The 21,862-nt window shown below is 35.3% G+C and overlaps 1 protein-coding gene across 1 annotated transcript in view; it reads left to right on the top strand.

Annotated features, from left to right (window-relative positions):
- hpse2 (heparanase 2) overlaps positions 1–21,862 on the top strand; it is a 49,612-nt gene that overhangs the window by 27,401 nt on the left and 349 nt on the right. The window contains exons 7-12 of the mRNA XM_060871376.1: positions 2,986–3,079; positions 5,872–5,978; positions 6,830–6,944; positions 12,020–12,165; positions 14,849–14,995; positions 20,471–21,862. The exon at positions 20,471–21,862 is cut by the window's right edge and continues 349 nt beyond it. Coding sequence (XP_060727359.1) covers positions 2,986–3,079; positions 5,872–5,978; positions 6,830–6,944; positions 12,020–12,165; positions 14,849–14,995; positions 20,471–20,633 — 772 coding nt within the window. The 3' untranslated portion in view covers positions 20,634–21,862. The remainder of the gene's footprint in view (positions 1–2,985; positions 3,080–5,871; positions 5,979–6,829; positions 6,945–12,019; positions 12,166–14,848; positions 14,996–20,470) is intronic.

Genomic DNA, 21,862 nt, shown 5'->3' with positions numbered 1-21,862 from the left:
GTGATGCAAAATAATTTACCCATGTCTGCATCTGGTTCCTATAGAAGTCAAGCTAGCTTAAATTAAACATTGGTTTTTAAATCTCTCTATACTGACACACCGGTTTACATATGTTTTGTAAGTTGATTTTGTTTATTTCTAAGCAATACGTTGTGATGAATGTGTATAAAATGCAAACAAAAAAGAAAGATTGTTAACAGAAATGAAAGCGCCAACATTTTATAGCCTTCACAGCCAGTAGTCGCTGCCATTATTGTGAAAAGGATTTGTTTGTTTGTTAGTCAGATTGAAACCAAGAATAGTATTTGGGTAATTCATTAGACTTCATCTTGAAGCTAAAACACTGTGTAGTTAATTCAACAGAATTGCTTCCATGCACTTATTTTCAGTAAGTGCTTCATTCTAGTCAGTGCCATGGTGGATTCCGAGCATTTCCCAGGAACACTGGGTGTGAAGGGCCAATACACCCTGGATGGGATGACAGTCCACCTCAAGAAACCATGCAAACTTGCATACACTGTCACACCTAGGGCTAAATTAGTGTAATATATCTTCAGGTTGTAAATGCTGTATCTTATTCATATTGTAATATGAGCAGCATATTTTATCTCAGAATCCATCCAAATGGCTGTGCAAACAAATGTGTTTATTGTTAATCAATAACTTAATTAAAAAAATGCTCATTCTCTGAAAGAAAAAAAGCTTGATCAGGATGTTTAGTAAGTCAGCAGTAACTTGAGTTCTTTGGATGAAGACTAACATTCAGAGTGGTCTGAGGTGCTTAAGTGCTAAAAGAAAAAGCTTTCTAGAGTATTCTTACTGTGGCGTGTCTGGGACAGCATGGCTGTGTGTGTGTGGAATCTTAAAGCACATTTAATCAGCTTGTCTTTGGACAGTATTTGGATCAACATTTAATTGGATGCCCAAATGTGGTGAGTCCAAGTTACAGTTTCTTAACTGCACTTTACCTCAAGGGAAGTTAAAGATCATGTCACAGTAAGTTCTCTTTGTTTCAGACTTTGGAGACTCACATGTGCTGTTAGCTTAATATGCTCTCCATATGCCTCCTTCCAGAAAAGTACCGATTCTACAAAGCTTTATTTATAGTTATTGCTACCCGTTTATTTTACTCTATGCTGCTTTGTGACACACTGTTCAATTGAGTTTAATTGTTGCAGTATATAGAGCTCCTGATTTCTACATTAAGTGTATACAATATGTAGAAATATCTAAAAACCTAAGGGTATATATAGGTTCTCTTTATCCCCAGTTAGGTCATCTGTGTCTATAGAGATACCTTGGGTTTGGAGAGCTTTATTCCCAAACCTACCAGAGTGGATTCATTAATCCAGAGGTTCGCCCTAAATAAAGGAAACACAATGAAAAAAGCGGTGTCTGTGGAAATAAAAACACAACACACACACCGGCAAATTCGAACCATATGCTTTCACACATTTACCTTTGGGATTAAACAGTTATTATACAGCGGAGACACCTTGACTTCCAACTTTCATGACCTACTGAAATGAAGCATGTATTTAAGTAAGGTATTTCCTTAACAAAACTTCGTCCTTGGTTGACTCTTTTTTTTTTTACCTGAAATATAAATAATACAATACACTATTGAGAAAAGCCTCATAGCTTTTCTTTTCCAGTATCAACAATTTTCTCTTCTCTAATCTTGTGTCACTATTTTGCAGTAGGTCATGAAACAGATGCAAAGTGTTAACATTTCTTAGCTATTTCTCTCTCTCTCTCTCTCTCTCTCTCTCTCTCTCTCTCTCTCTCTCTCTCTCCCTCACTCTCTCTCCCTCTCTCTCTCTTTCTCTCTCTCTCCTTCTCTCTCTCTGTCTTCAATCTTTTTCAGTTCTTCAGTATTTTTTTTATAAAATTGTACAATATGTTCAAAATATGGCCAACATTGTCTGAGGGATGATCCCTACTGTAACACACACCCTGACCTTGAAATACCACTAAAGCACAAGCTAAAGATAATGAGGAAGTCAGGCTGACTGAATGTTTAGTTATGTTTGAAATGTAAGGATAATGAAGATCAGTTGACTTCAGGTTTGTGCAGCCCCAGTCCCAGTGAGACTGTAAATTGTGAGGGTCAGTGTCAACACATGCTTAACAGTCCTTTATCTCGCTAAGACTTTCAAATGATTTGCTTAAAAAGAGTTCACAGAAGCCACCTGCTCTCCTGGCCCATTCACCATATGGTCAGCACCATCACTACTCACTCTGACTGTTCTTTCCTCATTTGACATAACCAGATTTAAGTAAAAGCAACTCTGGATCTTGTCGCTTCATCTGTCTTGACATCTTAATATTCTTCACATTGTAAATCTGTTAGTGGTTCTGTTCAGAAACCTGCAGGCTGACCTGGGCTGAGTTTCCCATAGCATCACAGCACAGACGTGATCGTTAAACAGTGTAACGAGTATCATGTTGAACACTCTCTCTTGTAGTTTTATGCTTTTTTATACTTTTAGGGAACTAGGCTTTTATCTATTATATCCTTTTGTCAAATTGAGCATGACATTGTATATTCTCTCTGGAGTACAGTAAAGCAGTGTCGTTATCAGTATCTATATCTGTTTTCTGCTTTAAATATTTGCATCAGTATTCAAATTTAAACCTAAGAGGGTGTGGCCTACAGCAGGAGATTTGTTGATTTATTTATTCATATTTGGTTTTCCTCTAAACATTTTACCTGTCCACATGACAGTAAAAACCTACCTTTTTATTGTTGCATCCTGTGGGATCTCAGGCATGATGCACAACTTTAATCTTAACCACCTTGCAGTTGAGCTTTCCAAAAACCACAAAAAAGATAATATTAATAATATGTAAATAAGGCGCCTTCTATCCATATCTGTACTTGTATCTGTTTGTTTCTAATAATGTATTCAGAATGCTCTTACTATGCTGGCTCTGCTCTGATGCACTGCTACAATTCTTACTGAACTGTCCTCTGGTCTGCAGTTTTTACATTGATCGGCGTGTGACTAAAGTGGAGGACTTTTTGAAGACACGCCTTCTGGACACACTGACGGACCAGATCAACAAGGTGTTGAAGGTGAGGTTGTATGCAAGAAAGTGTTTTCAGTAATGAAAGTCATATTGCTGATTGTTGTTCCTGTTTTACTGGAGTACGTTGTGGGATGCTGGTTTATTACTATGTTCTTCCCTAGCACCAAAAACCTAGGTTTGTTAGGGTCTGGCACTCAAATGCAGTAAACTCCCACTTGTCCTCATTAGCTCCTTGCATCTTAATTATCACACTGTGCCCTTTCTCTGGGGTGCAGCGTTCTAACAAGCTGCAGTCGGGGTGGGCTATTGCTAAGGGAGCAAGGGTTAAGGCACAGTAGGGGAGTGGGGCTTTGAGCTGGAGTTTCAACTTACTTAATTTGTTTCTGTGCCACATCACACCCTAGCTGTTTTAGGAACAGTTCCTCTGGGGCTATGTTGTGCCGGGTTTCAAAAGAAAGCCGTCTCCCATGACTCTTTATCTCTGAATACACAGGTATCAAATTTTACATTTGTGGAGTTCACATCTGGATGAGTGTTCCCAATAAAGAATAAAAAAGAAAGAAAAAAAAAATGGACTCAATTTACAAACATCAAATAAATAAAAGCATTCATTGTTCTTTTGAGGTTAATTTGTAAACTTTATCAGTTATGACTTCAGAACAAAAAGATAAGATCTAAAGCTTGTTTCAGCCAACTTTTAAAAATACAGATTTCTCAAATTAGTCATGTCCGACTCATATTTATAGATGTGTCCAAAGAGATGATACATTACGCCCTTGGCCAATTTCAGGCAAATGAAGTATATGATCCCAAGGGTGTTTTTCTCTAGTCCTGAATGTTTGGTGTGTTCTGTGACATGGTTGCCAGCCTTAATGAAAGCCAACTCATATTTTGTGCTTTTCTGACATGCATCATATGTGAAATCTTTCCCAAATTTCATTTTTTTCATTAGCAGCACTAAACAGTTTTTATTTATTTTTTTATATATTTATTTATTTTTAATTCTGGGTGGATACCAAATACAACATTTGTTTATTTTTATCCTGTTGAGGTTCTCATGTGATTTTACATGGAGTTAAAATTAATTCAGTATGTCTTTATGATCTATAAAAACCTGCATACAAGATGACAGCGCATGATAACATGTAGAAGATAAAATGATTATACTGCTCTTAAAACTGAAACTGAACCTTGGAACATTAAAGAATTGGATGTTGTGTATTATCAACTATTTCCATTCCATAATCAGTTAATACCAAAACAGCAAATTTTTCTACAGGATCAAGATATTTGGCATCTTATCAATAGTGACACCTAAGTGCTACTGATATTTTCTGTCATAATCCCTTGAGTTGCTTTGTGTTGTCCTGTGAACTGCATAACATAGTTCATTTCTAATCTCTCAAACATTCCACTCCTTGACATTTTTCCTGACAAGTATTATTTATAAAATGTTTCATTCTGACAAAATAGAGAAGTGCAATTATTTCTGTTGGACGTCTTTGCAAGACATGTGATGAAATATCTTAATTCCAAACATATTCACTCTATTTTAAATACAATTTTAATGTATTCTGGAGTCCCCAAAGTTCAGCTGTCTATAGATTTGCCCCAGTGTAAAGAGATATCAAGTGCAAGAGAGTGTAACTGCCATTCTGTTTGGGTGGGAAGGGCGACCTTCCTCTCTTTATCACAGATGTCTGTCTGACAGAAAAGTATTTCTCAAGTATTAGTCAATTTGTATTGTAGGACTGTTAAATAATATAAAAGTCCAACACACAGTGATTTGTTGATTCATCAAGTACATGCACAACTCCAACATAATACGAATTCTTACCCAAATTGTTAAATTACAACATTTACTAACTTCATTATTTATAACATTCTAACAACCATGGCAGTGTGCGAAAGAATTTATTTTAGTTGATTGGTGACATAAATTCTAGCATCTAGCAGGCAGCTCTGTAATTTCTGGGTTCTTTTAGCAGAACTATTTAAAAAGTATTGGACAAGCAAAAATGTACCAGTGACAGACTGTTCTGCAAAACAAAGATCAGAGGGCTCAAATGAGGATGTCAAAATCTGTGCAAGAAAAACAAACAAATCACAGCTGTATTGAACACTGAGGTGCAGAATGTCATTTCAGTTTGCATTATTGAACAGTCTCAGTCTTGAATGGCGTAGAACAACCAAAGAAGATGCTGAATGTTAATGTTGTGAGACAAGCACAATATAAACCAGACTGTTGGTGGAACTGAAATATCTTCTTGAGTTAATTCAATAGAATGCATCATAAGCAGCATGATTCCACAGAGCCACCCCCGTTTAATATCAAAAGCACAGGCAGGTTGAAGTGAGCGGGGTTTTCTTTCCATACATTAATTCCCCTGATACTAAACAATTGTGAAGAGAATGGTATATCTTAACACTGTTTCTGAGCAGGTTTACGCCTGGTTTATCACATACACAAACCCAAAACGACACTGTGTCATGTCAAGATGCACCACCACCACCACATGGTTTCAGGAATGTGTCAGAGAATTTTTGTTGCCTCAGTGGCCTGTGTAGTTTCTGGCTGTCGAGGCCGTGAGCATCTTTGGGGGGAGGTGGAACACACTATTTACAGCTAGTCCACACAGCTGTCCAATTTACAGCAAATGTGCAGGGCAATTATTTCCGTATGGTGCAACATTTCTGTACAATCCATGTCCAGGAGAATGCACGCTGTTCTGAAGACCAAAACTGGTGCACTATGCGTCTAGATAGGTGTAGTTGTGTCTATTAATATTTAGTTTTAAAGTATTTATGAATGTGTTTTTTTTTTTTTCTTTTGTGTAGATTGTGAAGATGCATGCTCCTGAAAAGAGGGTGTGGTTGGGAGGAGTTGGTCCTGCGTGGGCTGGAGGCATTAACAATTTGTCAGACACATTTGCAGCTGGACTATTGTAAGTAACATGCCATCATCCAATTAAGCTAATAATTATGTGAGTGTAACCCAGCTGCTCAGGAAAAATTAAGCAGTAAGTTCTTTGAAACTTTCTATTCTATTCTCTTTATTTTATCCACTAATACTTCTGAAGTACACTACTGGTACATCCTGGAATATATGGTGTCCCAGGAAACCAACATTACAGGGAAAAATATTGAAATGGCAAGTTTTTACCTAAATGCTTAATGTGTTCATAATTTTTATGAAAGTTGGAGGGTTTATAAATGCTGAAAATAGCAGATGATCTGATTAGATTTTGGAATTGATCCAAACACGATCAAGATCACAGCAAGATTAAATGTCTGAAACAGTTTTTCTTTAATAGCTTCCTTTCTGTTTGACATACAAATCAAGGCATATTCAGGATGTTCAGATCCCTCTATCTGTGATTATTGACACTGGTATGTCCGTGTGTCCACCTATGTGTCTGTCCAAGATTCTTGTTAGCATGGTGTCTCAAGAATAAGTAGTTGAATGTTTGTTTTTTTTATTTGAAAGTCTCTTGTACCCAGCAGATGAATTGGTTGGATTTTTGTATGGATCTAAACAGAATCATTTCTTCAATGGTATCATTCCTATTGAAGTTTACTTTAAGAGTGTTTCTAGCATACAAATTATTAACAAGAGGTTCCAGACTTGTCTTTTGCATCAAAATTTGTTTTTGAATACACATATTGCTATAATAGTTATTTGATCATTATTTACTTCATTATTTACATTCACTTTATGATCAAGATATGCATTAACCCTGTGGTGTTGAACATCCTGTATTTTATATATACACTCTGATTGATATTTTTTTATTAGGTGGCTAAACACTCTCGGCATTTCTGCAATGCAAGGAATTGATGTAGTACTTCGACACTCTTTTTTTGACTATGGTTACAGCCATCTAGTGGATCAGCAATTCAATCCTCTACCTGTAAGTTATAACCCAATCCTTGTTTTACAAATGCACTTTATGACGTTGTCAGATCAAACCAATAAGTGAATGCAAGTAAATAACAATTTTGTGCATTTGATGTTAAATTTGTGACCAGAAAAACCACATTATGTCTTTGTTACGTGATTGCAAGAATTCAGTTGATGACTGATTGAATGTTGTATCCAGTTTACACAGTATTGTATGTAACTGTGTATTCCACAAATTAACATTATTATTTCTTATTCAACAGTGAATTATTTTGCCATTATAACTGAATCAATATTTGTAATTTGTTCTGTCTTTACTAGACAGGCAAAAAAAGCCAAGTGTTCCATAGTGACGTAAAAATGGAGAACCTCTGCTTTAAGGGCAAACAAATTAGTGCAATGTTAATAATGGTTAGAAACCCTGAAGCTATACTCTGTGCCTTGTGAAACCCTTTCAGTCATATGAGCTGAGTGTGTGAGACAGTTCCTTTTCAGTCTGATGCCTGGACACTTTGCAGCCTTTTCCCGTGGGACCTATTAGCCAAGATGAAAGGTGTTTAATGGTGTTGAATACTGGGCAGCTGATTGAGGTGCATTGAAACTCTAACCCTCTGTCAAATACCCCAGGACAGTGTCACCTGCCCCCCTCCCCCTCCACTGCCCCAAAACATGTCTACTTTGCTTGTGTGTGTGTGTGTCTGTGTGTGTGTGTGTGTGACTGCAAGATACTAACAGACATGCAACCTGAGCCTGGGCCACTCCACAGGTTGCAACTACAACTACATACAGCTCCTTTATGTTAGCAGGTCAGACCGGCTCTAGCTACCTTACTGTGTACCTCGGTCTCACACATTTTCTAGTGGTGAGCCTCGTAGACAGAGTAAACAGAAGACTTCAATTAAAATTCAATTTTATTTTGTGAACTCCTACCGCGCCTTGGCTATAAAACAGCTTAAAAGGCTCAGAGAATTGTAGTGCCATAAGTACAATGCCTTAGGGCAAAAGCCCATTTCTTTTATGGTGACTTTTCCTTCTTTCCTTTGCTTCATCACTCAACTGTTTTATATGGACTTGTTTGAATAGTCCTGAAATAGTAAGGAAGGGCTTTTATATGTTATTATTTTCCTTCTCTTTTGTTTTGACTATAGCACAAAGACTAAAAGATATTTTGAATTCATAGTAATAATTATTTCACTGTAAGAATTTTTACTATTGAATATCAATGATAGTAAATGCAGGAAATCAGGAAAAGGATTTGAGTGTCACTTAACACTGTTGTTGGTAGGAGCATACAAATCTGAAAGTGTATCTGGAAGAGATTTTGATTCAATAGGAAAATAAATAAATAAAACAGGAAGCATGAGGATTAAATGGCTCAGGATGAGACTATACTACCTTTCATAATCGTTGAGCTGCAGCTTAATCTAATTCAATTCAGATTTATGTCAGAGTAAGGAATTAGTGCAGATATATATATTTTTTAATAGCTATAAATAAATATCATGATAGCAATACTCAGTAATCTATCACTTTTCAAATTATGCATTAATAGACAAAATAAATGATCTTAGATTACAAAAAAAAATTAAACGCATAGAATAAATGAATGAAAAACACAAATTTTGCTCTAAATGCAAAAATATTGTTAAATGTATATAATGTTAAATGTTTAATTCCCAAGGTACGTCCCAGTCTGGATTAAGTTTTGAAGCACAATTTGTCATTCTCTCCACAGGAACACTTGTTATATTCCAAGACCCTAATCCAGTCCATCTATACATGATCATTCTTCAAAATTTTACACAAGTTCGTTTATACATCCAGCATAAATTTGTTCCTCAGATTCAACTTTCATCAAATCATCTTCGTTTTTCCTCTTTGGAAAGTCATTTTTCCTTCTCTTGGTTCAATATCTCCGGTCATTGCTGGGAAGAGCCACCTCCTGCTGCGATCACAATGCTTTAAACATAGCTGGGTGTCTGTGGTGACTGCCAGACTTCCCACTGTGAGAATTCGCAACAGGCCCAACCTGTCGGCCTGTAGAAAAATTTATGTCTAGACGCACACTCTTTAATCATTTAGTCAGTCCTGCAGTGCTAGCCCAGGATATCTCCCTCCCCGTCCTTCTCCATCCCACCACACAAACACTGACCTTCCAAGTCCCTTAACCAACCATTTCACATTTTGCCTTTCCTTTTGGAAATTAATATCTAGGAAATGAAGCAAAGTGTGTGAGGTAACTGTTGCCACAATTTGTCTTCAGTGGGACATATCTGGTAGTCTTACTGGTGCAATAGGCCAGAATGATTAGGATTTATTCTTGTGTTCGATCATCTGGAAATGTACTTATTTTTCATACAAATTCAGTTGTGTGAGTTGCTGAAAACTTGGGTACTGCTTTTAGATTCTCTTATCTGATATTATTAATACAGTAGTTAACATGAACAAATCGTGAACATGACCAATAATGATTTTATTTTAATAATAAAGTTTAGACCAAAAATCAACATTTGCATTCATTTGCATGAACCTTCAATGAGTAAAATTTGGTCAGCAATAGCCACTTTATACAACATGCCTAAATATTAGTCATGGATTGGTATAAACTTTAATTAACGCAGGTGTATTTATTTACCTGTCAGAGAAACACCAATTAATGTGTTTCTAACTAATTCCATTACATGTGGTTTTAATGCTAAAGTTTATTGTTTGTTAATGTTAATGTTAAGGGCTAATTGCTGCCTCACAGCTCCAGGGTCTCTAGTTTGATCCTGAGCTCAGGTTACTGTCTGTGTAGCGGTTTACGTGCTATTTGTGTGGGATTCCTGTGGATTCTCCGGGTTTGTTCCACTGTCTAACAACATCCAGGTAGGTGGACTGGCTATGCTAAATTGTCCTAAATTGTGAATGTGTGTATGGTTCCCTGCAATGGACGCTCCCCAGCTGGATAAAATTCTTCCGCCTTCACTGAGTGTAACTGGGATAGGTTCTGGATACAGGAACTGTGATCCTGATTAGGGTAAAGAATTTTACCGAAGAGCATTAAATGAATGAGTATTTAATTATAGTGTAGTGTTTGTAGGCTCAAGACTTTTCAGCCATTGTACTGCATTTACTGTATGTACAGTATATTACAGCAGTAGAATTTTAATCAGATTCTTGTCCCTACTACAGGAACATAAATACAATATCTGATATTTTAGTACATATAAAAAATAATGTCTGACTTTTTTGACAGCTGAGGAATATTACTAATCCAGTTACTGCACACAAATACACCACAAGTCTGTCTTTGGGGAAGGTTGGCTTGGTCTAGGCATTCCAGAGGATTATTAGTACCATAGTGCTGGGAATTGATGTCCAACACACCTTCCATGCTCTTCATGCCCACTGGCAGAGAAGTGTAGCCATCTGGTCATCCATCATTCCAAGAATCATAACATATAAGTATTCAGTAACTGCTTTCCTTTAGGGTGAATCCAGAGCCAATCCAACAGTGAGAGGCAGGAATACACTCTGAATGAGATGCTTATACAGTACTTTGCAGGGTGCAATGTACATTTGCACACACACATTTATTCACACTTACTGTAGGGATATTAAGAGTAGTCCGTTCACCTACTACAGTGTTTTTGGAAGGCGAGAGGAAACCAGAGAACTCTGCACAGAAAGCTTAGAGGAGCTGTGAGGAGCTGCATTATATGTAGAGTATATATATTTATTGTGAGTAGTATACATTGTACTGCATGTAGAACACAGAGAGACCGTCCTACTGCTGAGACTAACTTTTACCCTGCTAGCCATAGCAGATCCTATACGGTACTTGCTGCCGGAGCAAATTAAGTTAATGTTTCCCTGAAAAAGGAGCCTTTAAATGATCCCACATGCAGGATTGCATGGGAACTTCCTGATTCACATATTCTGCTCTGAATTCTTTCAATTAGGTGTTGAAATTGAAAAGTAATGAGATTTTACTGAAGTTTCTGACAATGATGGTTCGAATTAAACCATTCTTAGCTTATTTGTATATATTTTGAAATATTGGCTAGCGCTCAGTGTGTTCAACTCTCAAATACAAAATGCTTTTATAGGAGCATATCGTGTTTGGCTATGACTTTAAAAAGTGTCACATGAAATTTCGGCTTTTCAAACTCTTGTGAAAGTGATTAAAGTGGATCTCTTTCAGCATCTATGTACACAAGAACAGCGTGTAAATTTTATGTTTGCACTTGGTTATAAATGAGATTAATTCAACTGATTAAGCAGGATTTTCATGTTGGTGTCAACTTTTAGACCTACAGTAATTAGAAGAATTACAACATCACTCACTAAGGGCTAAGTTCCTTTACAGCTTGTATATTGTACAGTATTAGATTTTTGAAGAACATGTTCTTTCATCTTTTGTTAACAGTGTTATATATTCACAGGAAAGTACAAAAGTGCATTTAGTTGTCCTCATTGACATGACATGACATGAATAGCAAATGTTCATCACATTGCCTTGAATCCAGTCAAGCATTTTGTTGTAGTCAAAAGAGAAATGCTTCCCTTCTTTGTTGTTCCATGCTTAGAAAAGGAAAAGCTTCCAAACAATATCTGTAGTGATATTTCTCCAATTGGTCGTCCAAGAAAATGTCTCTTTCAATAAAAGGCTGAGGCATGGGTGGGCTTGTTTAACCACAGGATAAAAGAGCACACATCTCCTTCAGTCCCTCCAGCAGAGGAGGCTAATATGAGAAAGGCACACTACAGCTGTGACTCTCTATTTGTTTTTCACACTTTTCATCTCTAATTTCCGGCAAATATGTCAATCTTGCCACACTAATTTTCTTTTTAGATTTGAAACACACTAGGATGAATAGCTTGCCACCTGCAGCCAAATAAACCCACTGTCTTCTTTTTGTATTTGAACCAGAAGCATCCTGCATAAGAATCACTTTTCTTCTTAAATGTTGACCTTCACCATTCTCCTAATAGAGCAGCTTATATTAACCTAACATATATGTTGACGTGCTGGTTCCTGTACCAATAAGTCAGTAGGTCATTTTTTGTAACATGTGGTATATGTGTATGTTGTTGTTGTAGGATTACTGGCTGTCTCTGCTCTTTAAGCGTTTGGTGGGTCCCAGGGTGCTGGCAGTACAGGTTGCTGGGCTCCAAAGGAAGCCTCGTCCAGGGAAAGTGATCCGAGACAAGTTACGCATCTATGCACACTGCACAAGTTTTACCAAGTATGTTAACTAGTATATTCTTTAATTTCTAAAGTTATTTCAGATTTTTAACACTTTATGCTCTGTATTTATACCAACACAGTTGGGGTGGATATGCATTAACTTTTCCCTCCATCAGATTTTAGTGTGTGAGTGATGTGTCTTTGTTGCTACCGTACAATAAAGAGTCACTAACATAGCCCATAGCGGTTAAAATAATACTTCATGTCTGATTATGCTCAAGGTTATTAATTACTGGCTCCAGACACCATCTCTTTCAGAGTGACTGCCCATAAAATTTAACAATTATCAATTATCAAGTATGCAGGGGCCTTTTCTACTGTCACTGAGCTGCTGAAAGAAAGTAGAAGCCTTTATTCCAGCATCCCAGTATTAGCACAATAGGAGGGTCTGTCTCTAGAACAGATAAAAAATGCCACCATCCCCTTTGATGGTTATCATTTACTCCAGGATGATGTACATAGGGCTTGCTGGCTTGTCAGCAGCAGTGTTGGCTTACTGACCACAGTCCTCCTCCTGTCTCAGCTCAGTTACGCGCCTCCTCCTGGCCCCTTGCCCAAGCTTCTTGTTCTCTCATCAGTATATAATATTTATTGTGACAAACTATAAGAAATGTAGTATTGAGATGTTTTATAGTTCTTTAATGCTCTATGTTGAATTATTATGAACATTATCATAGTGTCAGTGTGTGCAGAAAAGTGACACGGATTATTTGCTTAGATTATTGGACGCCTAAGGATGTTATTTTATGGCCATAAAATTGTTGGAGAAAGGACTTACAGTATAGAGTGAGCTAGAAAAAACCTTAAGGCATAAACTGCATTACTGTTTCAGATTACAGCAATGTAAAGTGGAAAGGCTCAGGCTGCTTACAATAATAATAATAATAATAATAATAATAATAATAATAATAATAATAATAATAATAATAATAATCTTGTATTAATGCGTACTTAGTATAGATTGGGATTTGTTACAATTCTCATGAATTCTATTTGAGTAGCAATTTGACTTTTGGTAGTTCCAAAGAGACTGAATTCAAAAAGCCATAAAAAATTTGCTTTAAAATATATTTTCAATCTGGTAGTAACTCGATAACTCATCATGTGTGTGTACAAAAGTCCACCCACATCACTCCCCCAACCCACACACAAAAATACACATGCGTAAATGTGTACATAGTTTATATACATGCACATGGGACAAATTAAAGGGAAAACCCAAGTAACTTGTCTTAGTAGGTCTAGTAAGATGCATTAGAGTGCTTTGGCAGAGATTCTGCAAGAGTCTGGAGCTGTGTTGAAATGATTCTAGCAAAAGATTTTCCCTACATTGGTGTTTTAATACTGCTAGTGGAGAGTGCTATTTGACATGTAGGTACAAATTTTTATAGGCGTTTAGTTCTGGTCACTGCAAAAGTCAGAGCATATGATCTCCATAATATTTTAAATTCAATAATCAACGAACAATTCAATGACTACTTGTGCCCTGTCGACAGAGGCACTGTCCTTAGGATAGCAATGTTTCAAACTAGGATAAAGGTTTTCAGCAAAAGATATATAGATAGACAGACTGAGAGATAGAGGAAGGGAATCTTATTGAAAACACGCCCATGTTCTTTTTTTCCAGTTTACTGGCACCACACACAATATGGTTTGTGCTCTCCATATTTTCCTTGAAACATTTTGCTCAAATTAAACAAAACATTAAATGTTTATGTCCCTTATGCAAATGCATGAAAAGTACATTGTTTCTTGGACAGTGTTTATCACCCATCCAATCTGTTTGTCTGGTCTAATGCAGCGAGTTGGAAAATCTCTGCAAAATTCTACTAAAACTAAGACACCACATACATATCGAATATGGGTTGTTTTACTTTTGTTCCTTGGCCTTTTTCAAGTTTACTTTAGTTCCACAAGCTCTATTCACTGTATGCCAAGGTGTAAAGGAACACATGGATGAGAGGCCAGGCTGGTTGCACGCAGAGAGATTACTAACAGGCTTGTCTGACAAAAGCCAAGCTCTGACCTGTTCACTTGCTTCTTTGCAACATATGTTATTCACTACTGCAATGTTGTTCCTGTCTTTACATTAAAGCACTTATTTATCCTTTTGTTTGTTTTATCATTTTCCCAGATAGTTATCTTTGTCTACTGTAATATCCCCAAAGGCTTAGTCTTCAGCATTATTAACCCAGTAACCTAAGTACAGTTCTTGCTGAATAGTTGAATACGTTGGATGTTGAATAGTTACTGCAGCAAGCACTATTTTATACAACAGGCAAAGCTGTTAAACCTCAAATCTGATTTTATAGGGGTTATAGGGGTATGTATAAACACTTTTTGATGTACTAGTACAGTCAAAATAAAAGACTGGTTTAATGCTTGAATAAAGCAGGGCAGATTATATCTGCATTATGCAGTTCTTCAAAAACCGTTGTATTTCTGGATACATCTGCGTTGTTAAAGTGGAAAGTACAGGCAAATGCTATTACAATTAAAGTATTGACAACAATAATTACAGTAGATTGTATGAGAAGAACAGTTGTGTAGGAATTATATCTTATCTCATTAAAATAAGGTAAATGTTTAGAGGGTTTGTTTTGGTTTTGTTATGCTGAGAAGTAATTGTTTAAACACACTGCATGTTTCTTTCGTCACTTCTGTGTTGTCATCCCCTGCAGTCATAATTACGTCAGAGGCTCCATAACAATCTACATCATCAACTTGCATCGATCAAGAAAGAAAATAAAGCTGGCTGGGACATTACGAAATAAAACAGTTCACCAATATCTGTTACAACCCTTTGGAGCTGATGGCCTTCACTCAAAGTAAGTGCATTAATTGCAGAAAAAACAAAACAAAACAAAAAAAAAACATGGAAATCCTTTGTATGCATTTGAATAAAGTAGACTATATAGATTATGCTGAAGGTTGCCCTTGTTGGAAGAAGCTGTAGAAACTGAACTAAGCTTATTTTTAATAAGACTGGACTTATGAAATTGTGTTTATTAGCTTGTTGTTAGATAATCTTTTGGTTATAAGTTCATTCACATATAAATAACCACAACTGGGACAATCCAGAAAGATCACAAGATATTTTGCTTATTCACCAAACAGTTTAGCTTAGTTGTGGTATTGTATATCTCTCACTTTATGCTCGAAAGAAGAGCTGAGCTAATTGTTTTCTGACATAATATTAAACTTCTGCACCCACTGGCCGAGTGCCATTTAACAACATTGCCCTAACATTCTAAATAGCAAGGGAAAAGAAGCAGAGCTGGACCTGGGTTACAACAACACAGATCTAATCTAGCCAAATATGGATATGAGTATCTTCCCATTGCAATAATATCTGATTGTGAAAAATTACTTTCCCTTATCTGATATCCTTATCTGAAGAAATGAATTCAGGGCAAGTTTATTTAGATGCATGTGTGATTTATAAAACATTATTTTAAATCACGTTTAATAATATTATTAACATGTTGCATGTTGGGGGGGGGGGGTCGAGGAGGGGTTAGTTATTGTTATCTTATTATTACTTGATAACTTCAAATAGCATTTTCTGGGGTTTTTTTTTGTGTGAAAAGACGCATATGATCAAGGAGGATATGCAGGATATTTTTGCAACTGGAGTTACAATCAGCCTTCATCAAGTGTTGTAACTGCTTATGTTCAGTGAACAGGAAAGCTTTTTTTATGAAGTATCTACTGCAATATACCAGATAATACCAGATAACCAGATAATACCAGATAACCAGATAATATATATACTTATTTTTTTTTATTTCACTAGGGCCCACTATGTCCCAGAGAACGGGTCTAAGTGACATCCCTGGTTATGTTATTACTATGAAATTGCATAACTATAAATTTTAATGGTGAACTTAGCTGCAGATAAATGCATATCTTTTTTGTCAAATCTGATTATGGTACTTACTCTGTTTAATTTTATTTCAGCTTAATCTTTGTACATATCCATTATATATTTAGTTGTATCCCATATATAGTATAATATATCGAATGGAGTGAATTCGGTTGTTCTCATTTATCATGAATTGCAGCGGACATGACAAACGGAAACTCCACATCAATTTCTGTAGATTTATCAAGGGGAAAAATGAAAGGAAAAAAGATAAATTGTATTTGAAACGTGCTTTCACTTACTATGCTGTAAATGTCCAGAAAATACTGAAAGCGATTTCAAGGACTTTCTTGAAGCCAAGAACAAAACATTTGCTATCAAAATTGACCATAAAATTGGATTAGTGTAATAACTTTGTCTTGGCTTATTGAAACTGAAAACAAACTGACGATGCAGTGATAAGTTACTTCCCCGAGTACAGTCCCTGGTAATGGTATAATGAGTGATTAAATGATTTGGTGTTCTCAGTTTCATGTGTTTTTGAAATTGAAGTACAATTCCTGTAGTATTGAAATCTATTCTGTAGTGATAACTACAAATTTCTTTAAGTGAGTTCAAATGAAATTAAATCATTAAAAGTGAAGAATGCAACCATACCAGATGTTGAGGAAATAACCAGGTCCAATATTTTGGTTGCATTTTTGACATAATTTCCACAAAGACAAATGAAACAGAATATTCTGTAGAATTGCAAAAGCCCACTGATAATTATATCTAACACTGTAATCCATCATACAGTTCATTATGAAAACATAAACGTAATTACTTCTACTGAAACATTAGTTGCCATGTTGAACAGCTATACTCAATTTACCATAATATTTGTCAAGGAACTATGAAGAATGTTTAGGTAATTTGTTCTGTTTTGAGAACTGAATGGCAATTTCTTTTCAGTTCTTTTCACATATACCATTATTTGACAGTGCCATACTTTCAGCCTTCACAAATCTTTCAGATTAAATGCTATTCAATGTTTTTACCTAGATCCAAAATGACAGTTTAAAACTTGTGGTCATGCTATTAATTAACTCAGTCGTCCCGCAACACATTTTTTCTATAGTAACAGAAAAATATATGGAGTATTTGTCTCTTTTGCAATTCTCCATGGTCCATATGGGCTGAATCAGTACCTCCCAGTCCAAATTGAGTGAGTAACATATACACATATGCTATAATGTTACGCATGCCACATTCCAGCGCTAAAATCCTCTATAAAGCAAGCAGCCAAATGTTCATTTTGTGGGATTACACTTGACCACGCTCAGATATTTAGTCATTTGGACTTCACAGATGTTCTCTTTTCGGTAACAGAGCTGTTGATTTATGTAATGTCCTCTGTGGAAAATGTCCCTCACAAATATGACGAATCCTGAACTATTCAATCAAGCATGCTTCTTTTGTTCAAATGATTGTCTGCAGCAGGTGTGGTTTGGGATGAATAAGCATATTTGAGATTAAATAATATAGAATGTTATAATAAAATGTGTAAAGTTATAATAAATTTCCTTATGTTAGAAAACAAAGGCTGTAATGTAGCTAGTGACACACAATGTTGAACAAGTTAATATAGTTACTTACTAGTTTTTGCTACAGGAGTAACATCAATTTGTCTGCTAGAGAGCCATGAATGTACACATTGCATTTCTAGGAAAATTAATAAAATAAACATTACTGATAATGATAAAAAAACTGACTGTAAGTGACCACCCCAATTTAGTTATGAAATAAGTTTATCTCACCACAAAGTCTAACATGATTATCGGCCAGTACGTAGAATATTATGCCCTCACAGAATTAGTAACACTCCTAATTGAATGTATAGTATATTAAACTACATTTAACAGTGCAAAATAAATCTCTAATGATGAATTAAAAACAAGTTGAAAAAAAAACCTCAGTGACGTTGTGCCCACCATTACTGGTAAAATATCTTGATTTAAAATGTTTTATATAAATATTTAGCATTAGCATTTATTACAGATTTTCTGTATATAACAAAGGTGTTTTTTCTGAAATGGTTAAGAGAACTTATACAGAACTAAAGTAACAATCACATGATTAAAACGAAACCCATTAATACAGTATGTAAAAACAGAAATATACAGTATATTTGTCACACATCATGCTCTGTATATCACGGAGGGCCATTTTCATGCTAAAGTTATAGTCTTTCCAATAACAACTGGTCCTGAATTTTTTTTTCAGCAACTTCCCAACACTAACAATTTAAATTAGGACCCATTTAATATTGTGTAATAAGTCAGCGAAAAAAAAGTAGTTCCTGTAATCACATTATAATTACATATAATCAATCATTCCATTACCAGCCTCTCTTTTTTTTGTCTTGAAGTTACCAAGACAAAAAATAAACCTGTTCTGAAGACTTACAGCTTTTCCTCAGACTGTTACAAAGTGCTGACACAAATATTTTACAATTATACACAATTTTCAATTGTTGTATTTTTAATTGAATTTGTTGCTGCTATAAAACAATAAGACATACATTAATATGTACATTGCAGCTGGAACTATTGTCAGAGCTGTATGGAAAATGAGTCAGCACATTCTGACCAGTATGATTTGAGAATTTAACAATGATGCTGTGATATAACGATATATGGAGGGTTTTTAAATATAGGAAATAATTATATATATATACATATACATATACATATGTATATATATATATATATATATATATATATATATATATATATATATATATATATATATATATATATATATATATATATATATATATATATATATATACATATGTATATGTATATGTATATATAGATATACATTTTTTTTTCTCTAATACATATCAAAAAGACATGCTGTACTGTTGATGTGCTGCTTATCTTAAGCTTCCTGTTTAATAATCTCTCCATCTCTGAGTTATGCAAATATAGAAATGCCTATATACATTTCTCTCTTGTGGTTGTGTTACGTGGTCATAAATGTAGAAAGAGCAGACTTTTGGCTCCATATTGATAAGTGCCCTGCAGAGCTTTGCCTTGTCAGGACAGTCTCTCTCTCTCTCTCTCACATGCTTCCCTGTTTAGCCAGGAGCTCCTCTGGGTCAGCATATGAGCATATGGAACCATTAGGACACGTATATTTAATCATATCTTACGGAAAGCAAAAAAAATATATGTCCTCTTTCTAGGTCCTAAGTGATGCACAGTATACTGTGTGTTTACATACCCATCTTTTCTGCTTTAAACTCAGAGTATAAATCCTGTCTGAGTTTAATTGTGAAGATCAACAAATACTCTTTGGCATGGCTTCTGAAGCATGCTGTGTCACACTGCATCACCACACAACCTGAAGTGTATTGCAGAGAGATTCCAAGCCCACGGGCAACATGCTGGATTAAAACAATTCCAACATCCTGATCACTTCAGTCTGTGGTATCACAAGGTGGAATGAGATTTCTAAACCGATCTCTTATCTGTAAATAGCCTATCACTGCACGCTGTAAAAAATAGCCATGAGCAGGAAAATGTTGTCATTCTGTCAATGGATGAATGAATGAATGAATGAATGAATGAATGAATGAATGAATGAATTTTGGGGCTATTTGTTAATTTTGAATAGTATGGCTTTTATTCAAATGTAATTAAAAAAAAAATCTATAAATTGGATTATTATGTATACTTCTTATTTACCTGTTAGTTATAAACAGTAAAATTCTGTCAAATAAATATCCCACAAGTTTGTGGATTTTTATTAATTTTAGCCCAAATAATCCCCCAGATCTGGTGATTTTCCAGTCCAGTAAAAGTGTCTGGTGTTCCACTGAACAATTCCTACACAGTAACAGACTGTAGACTGAGACTGGGAATGTCAGTGGGAATGTGGGAATGTCTGTGTTGTGTTCTTTTTGGACACAATGCCCAAAAGCCAATCTCTGAGTCTGATGACCCAAGTTTCATTATTCCAGATGTTCTGGTAATGTGCTGCTATGTGTGCTACACTGATTTTCAGACTGAATCTATTCCTGCGTAGAAATTTGACGTTACTTGCATTACTTTGTAGCAGAAACAGTACCTAAAATGTCGCATTGTGTAACTGTGGCGCCATCAAGTGGAGGAGCACAAAACTACCTATCATCTATCTATCTATCTATCTATCTATCTATCTATCTATCTATCTATCTATCTATATATCTATATATATATATATATATATATATATATATATATATATATATATATATATATATATATATATATATATAGAACTTTATATTTATATATTTATTTATATTATAGCTCTTCATCGCAGTGTTGTTAGTTTTCCAGATTGGATCATTTTCTCTACTGAATCAGCTGCTGACCCACTTATCCCACACTCTGTCTGTGCTCTGCAGGTCTGTGCAGCTGAATGGAGAACATTTGGACATGTTAGACAGTGACACTTTCCCTGAGCTGAAACCACGGACACTTCGAGCAGGTCGAACAATACTCATGCCCCCAGTTTCCATTGGCTTTTACGTCATCAAGAATATCAATGCAATTGCCTGTCGCAGATAATACAACATTCAGATGCTCTTTCAACTGAAAATGAACTGCCCTTCATGTAAGCAAGGGTTGCACTGAATCCCTTTCGAAAATAACCCTTCTCTTCACTCTACAAGAGCAACACTGTTTCTGATTTTTTTTTTCTGCATTTTTCTTCCTCCAGCTGTCACTTTGGTTTGTAGTGTTTCTTGTATTTTGAGGGATATCAAGAATCTACCCAGTGCTTTGGTTTTGTTTGGTGTAAATGTCTTATTGTTATTGGAATGCTGGTCATCCTTGAGGATAATCTAATAATAACTAATATTACCTTAAAATGTAAACAAAATAATAAAATTTTAGAATACACGTTATATCAGATGTTGTATGCTGTAGTAGAAACCATGACAGTTCACTCCATGTAATGAAAACTCATCTATGGGAAAATCTACTTTTTTGTCACTACACAATACAAATCCTGGTATGGTACAAAACCTTAAGGTGTAGATTTGTTTAATCATAAAACGTTTAGTCTTTTATTCAGTCTGATCATTCCAGTTATTTGCTATCAGTTAAAGAGTAATTATCATATTTCTTTCAAATTGTTAACTGGACATAGAGCCTGAACAACAAATGTGACAAAAGTAACTGTATTCAATGTCTGTTTAGCTCAGGAAATGAGTAACAATCTTTTCTCATTTTATTTAGTCCGCTTATTGCTTTCCTCCCTTCATACTGTACATTATTGGTTCTATACCTGTGCATGTTATCCAAACAGACACACCCATTGTACATTACCATAACACTGTATGCCTTTTTCATCTTTTTTCTTCAATCTCAGGCTCGATAAAAAACTCTTTTCCGAACTGTACCCAGCACTACCTTATAGAGTATATTGTGTAAACAATTGTACAGTTGATCCCTTGTGCTGCTAGATGTTTGGTGAATATTAAGCTTGATGAGTAACAATGTATTTTTAACAGATATGAGCAGAATTGTTCTGTGTACATATATTTTTCATAGATGTTTCGGTGTGTGCTGTTTCTTTACATATATTATTTATAGAAATATATATTTGTATATATTTTAACCTGATGAGGAGGAAAATCAAATATTTTAGTTCAATAAATTGTTTATCATTTATTTCACTTATTTCGTTTTGTCATATGAGATTCCTTAACAAGCAGGGACTTCTGTTTAGACAAGAGATGCAATTTTTGTAATGAATGCTAAGATAATTTGTAATAATTATCTTTTTATCAAAG

Source organism: Tachysurus vachellii, chromosome 6 (assembly GCF_030014155.1).
Source record: "Tachysurus vachellii isolate PV-2020 chromosome 6, HZAU_Pvac_v1, whole genome shotgun sequence".
NCBI lineage: Eukaryota > Metazoa > Chordata > Actinopteri > Siluriformes > Bagridae > Tachysurus > Tachysurus vachellii.
This window is presented reverse-complemented; position numbering and strand designations above follow the sequence as displayed.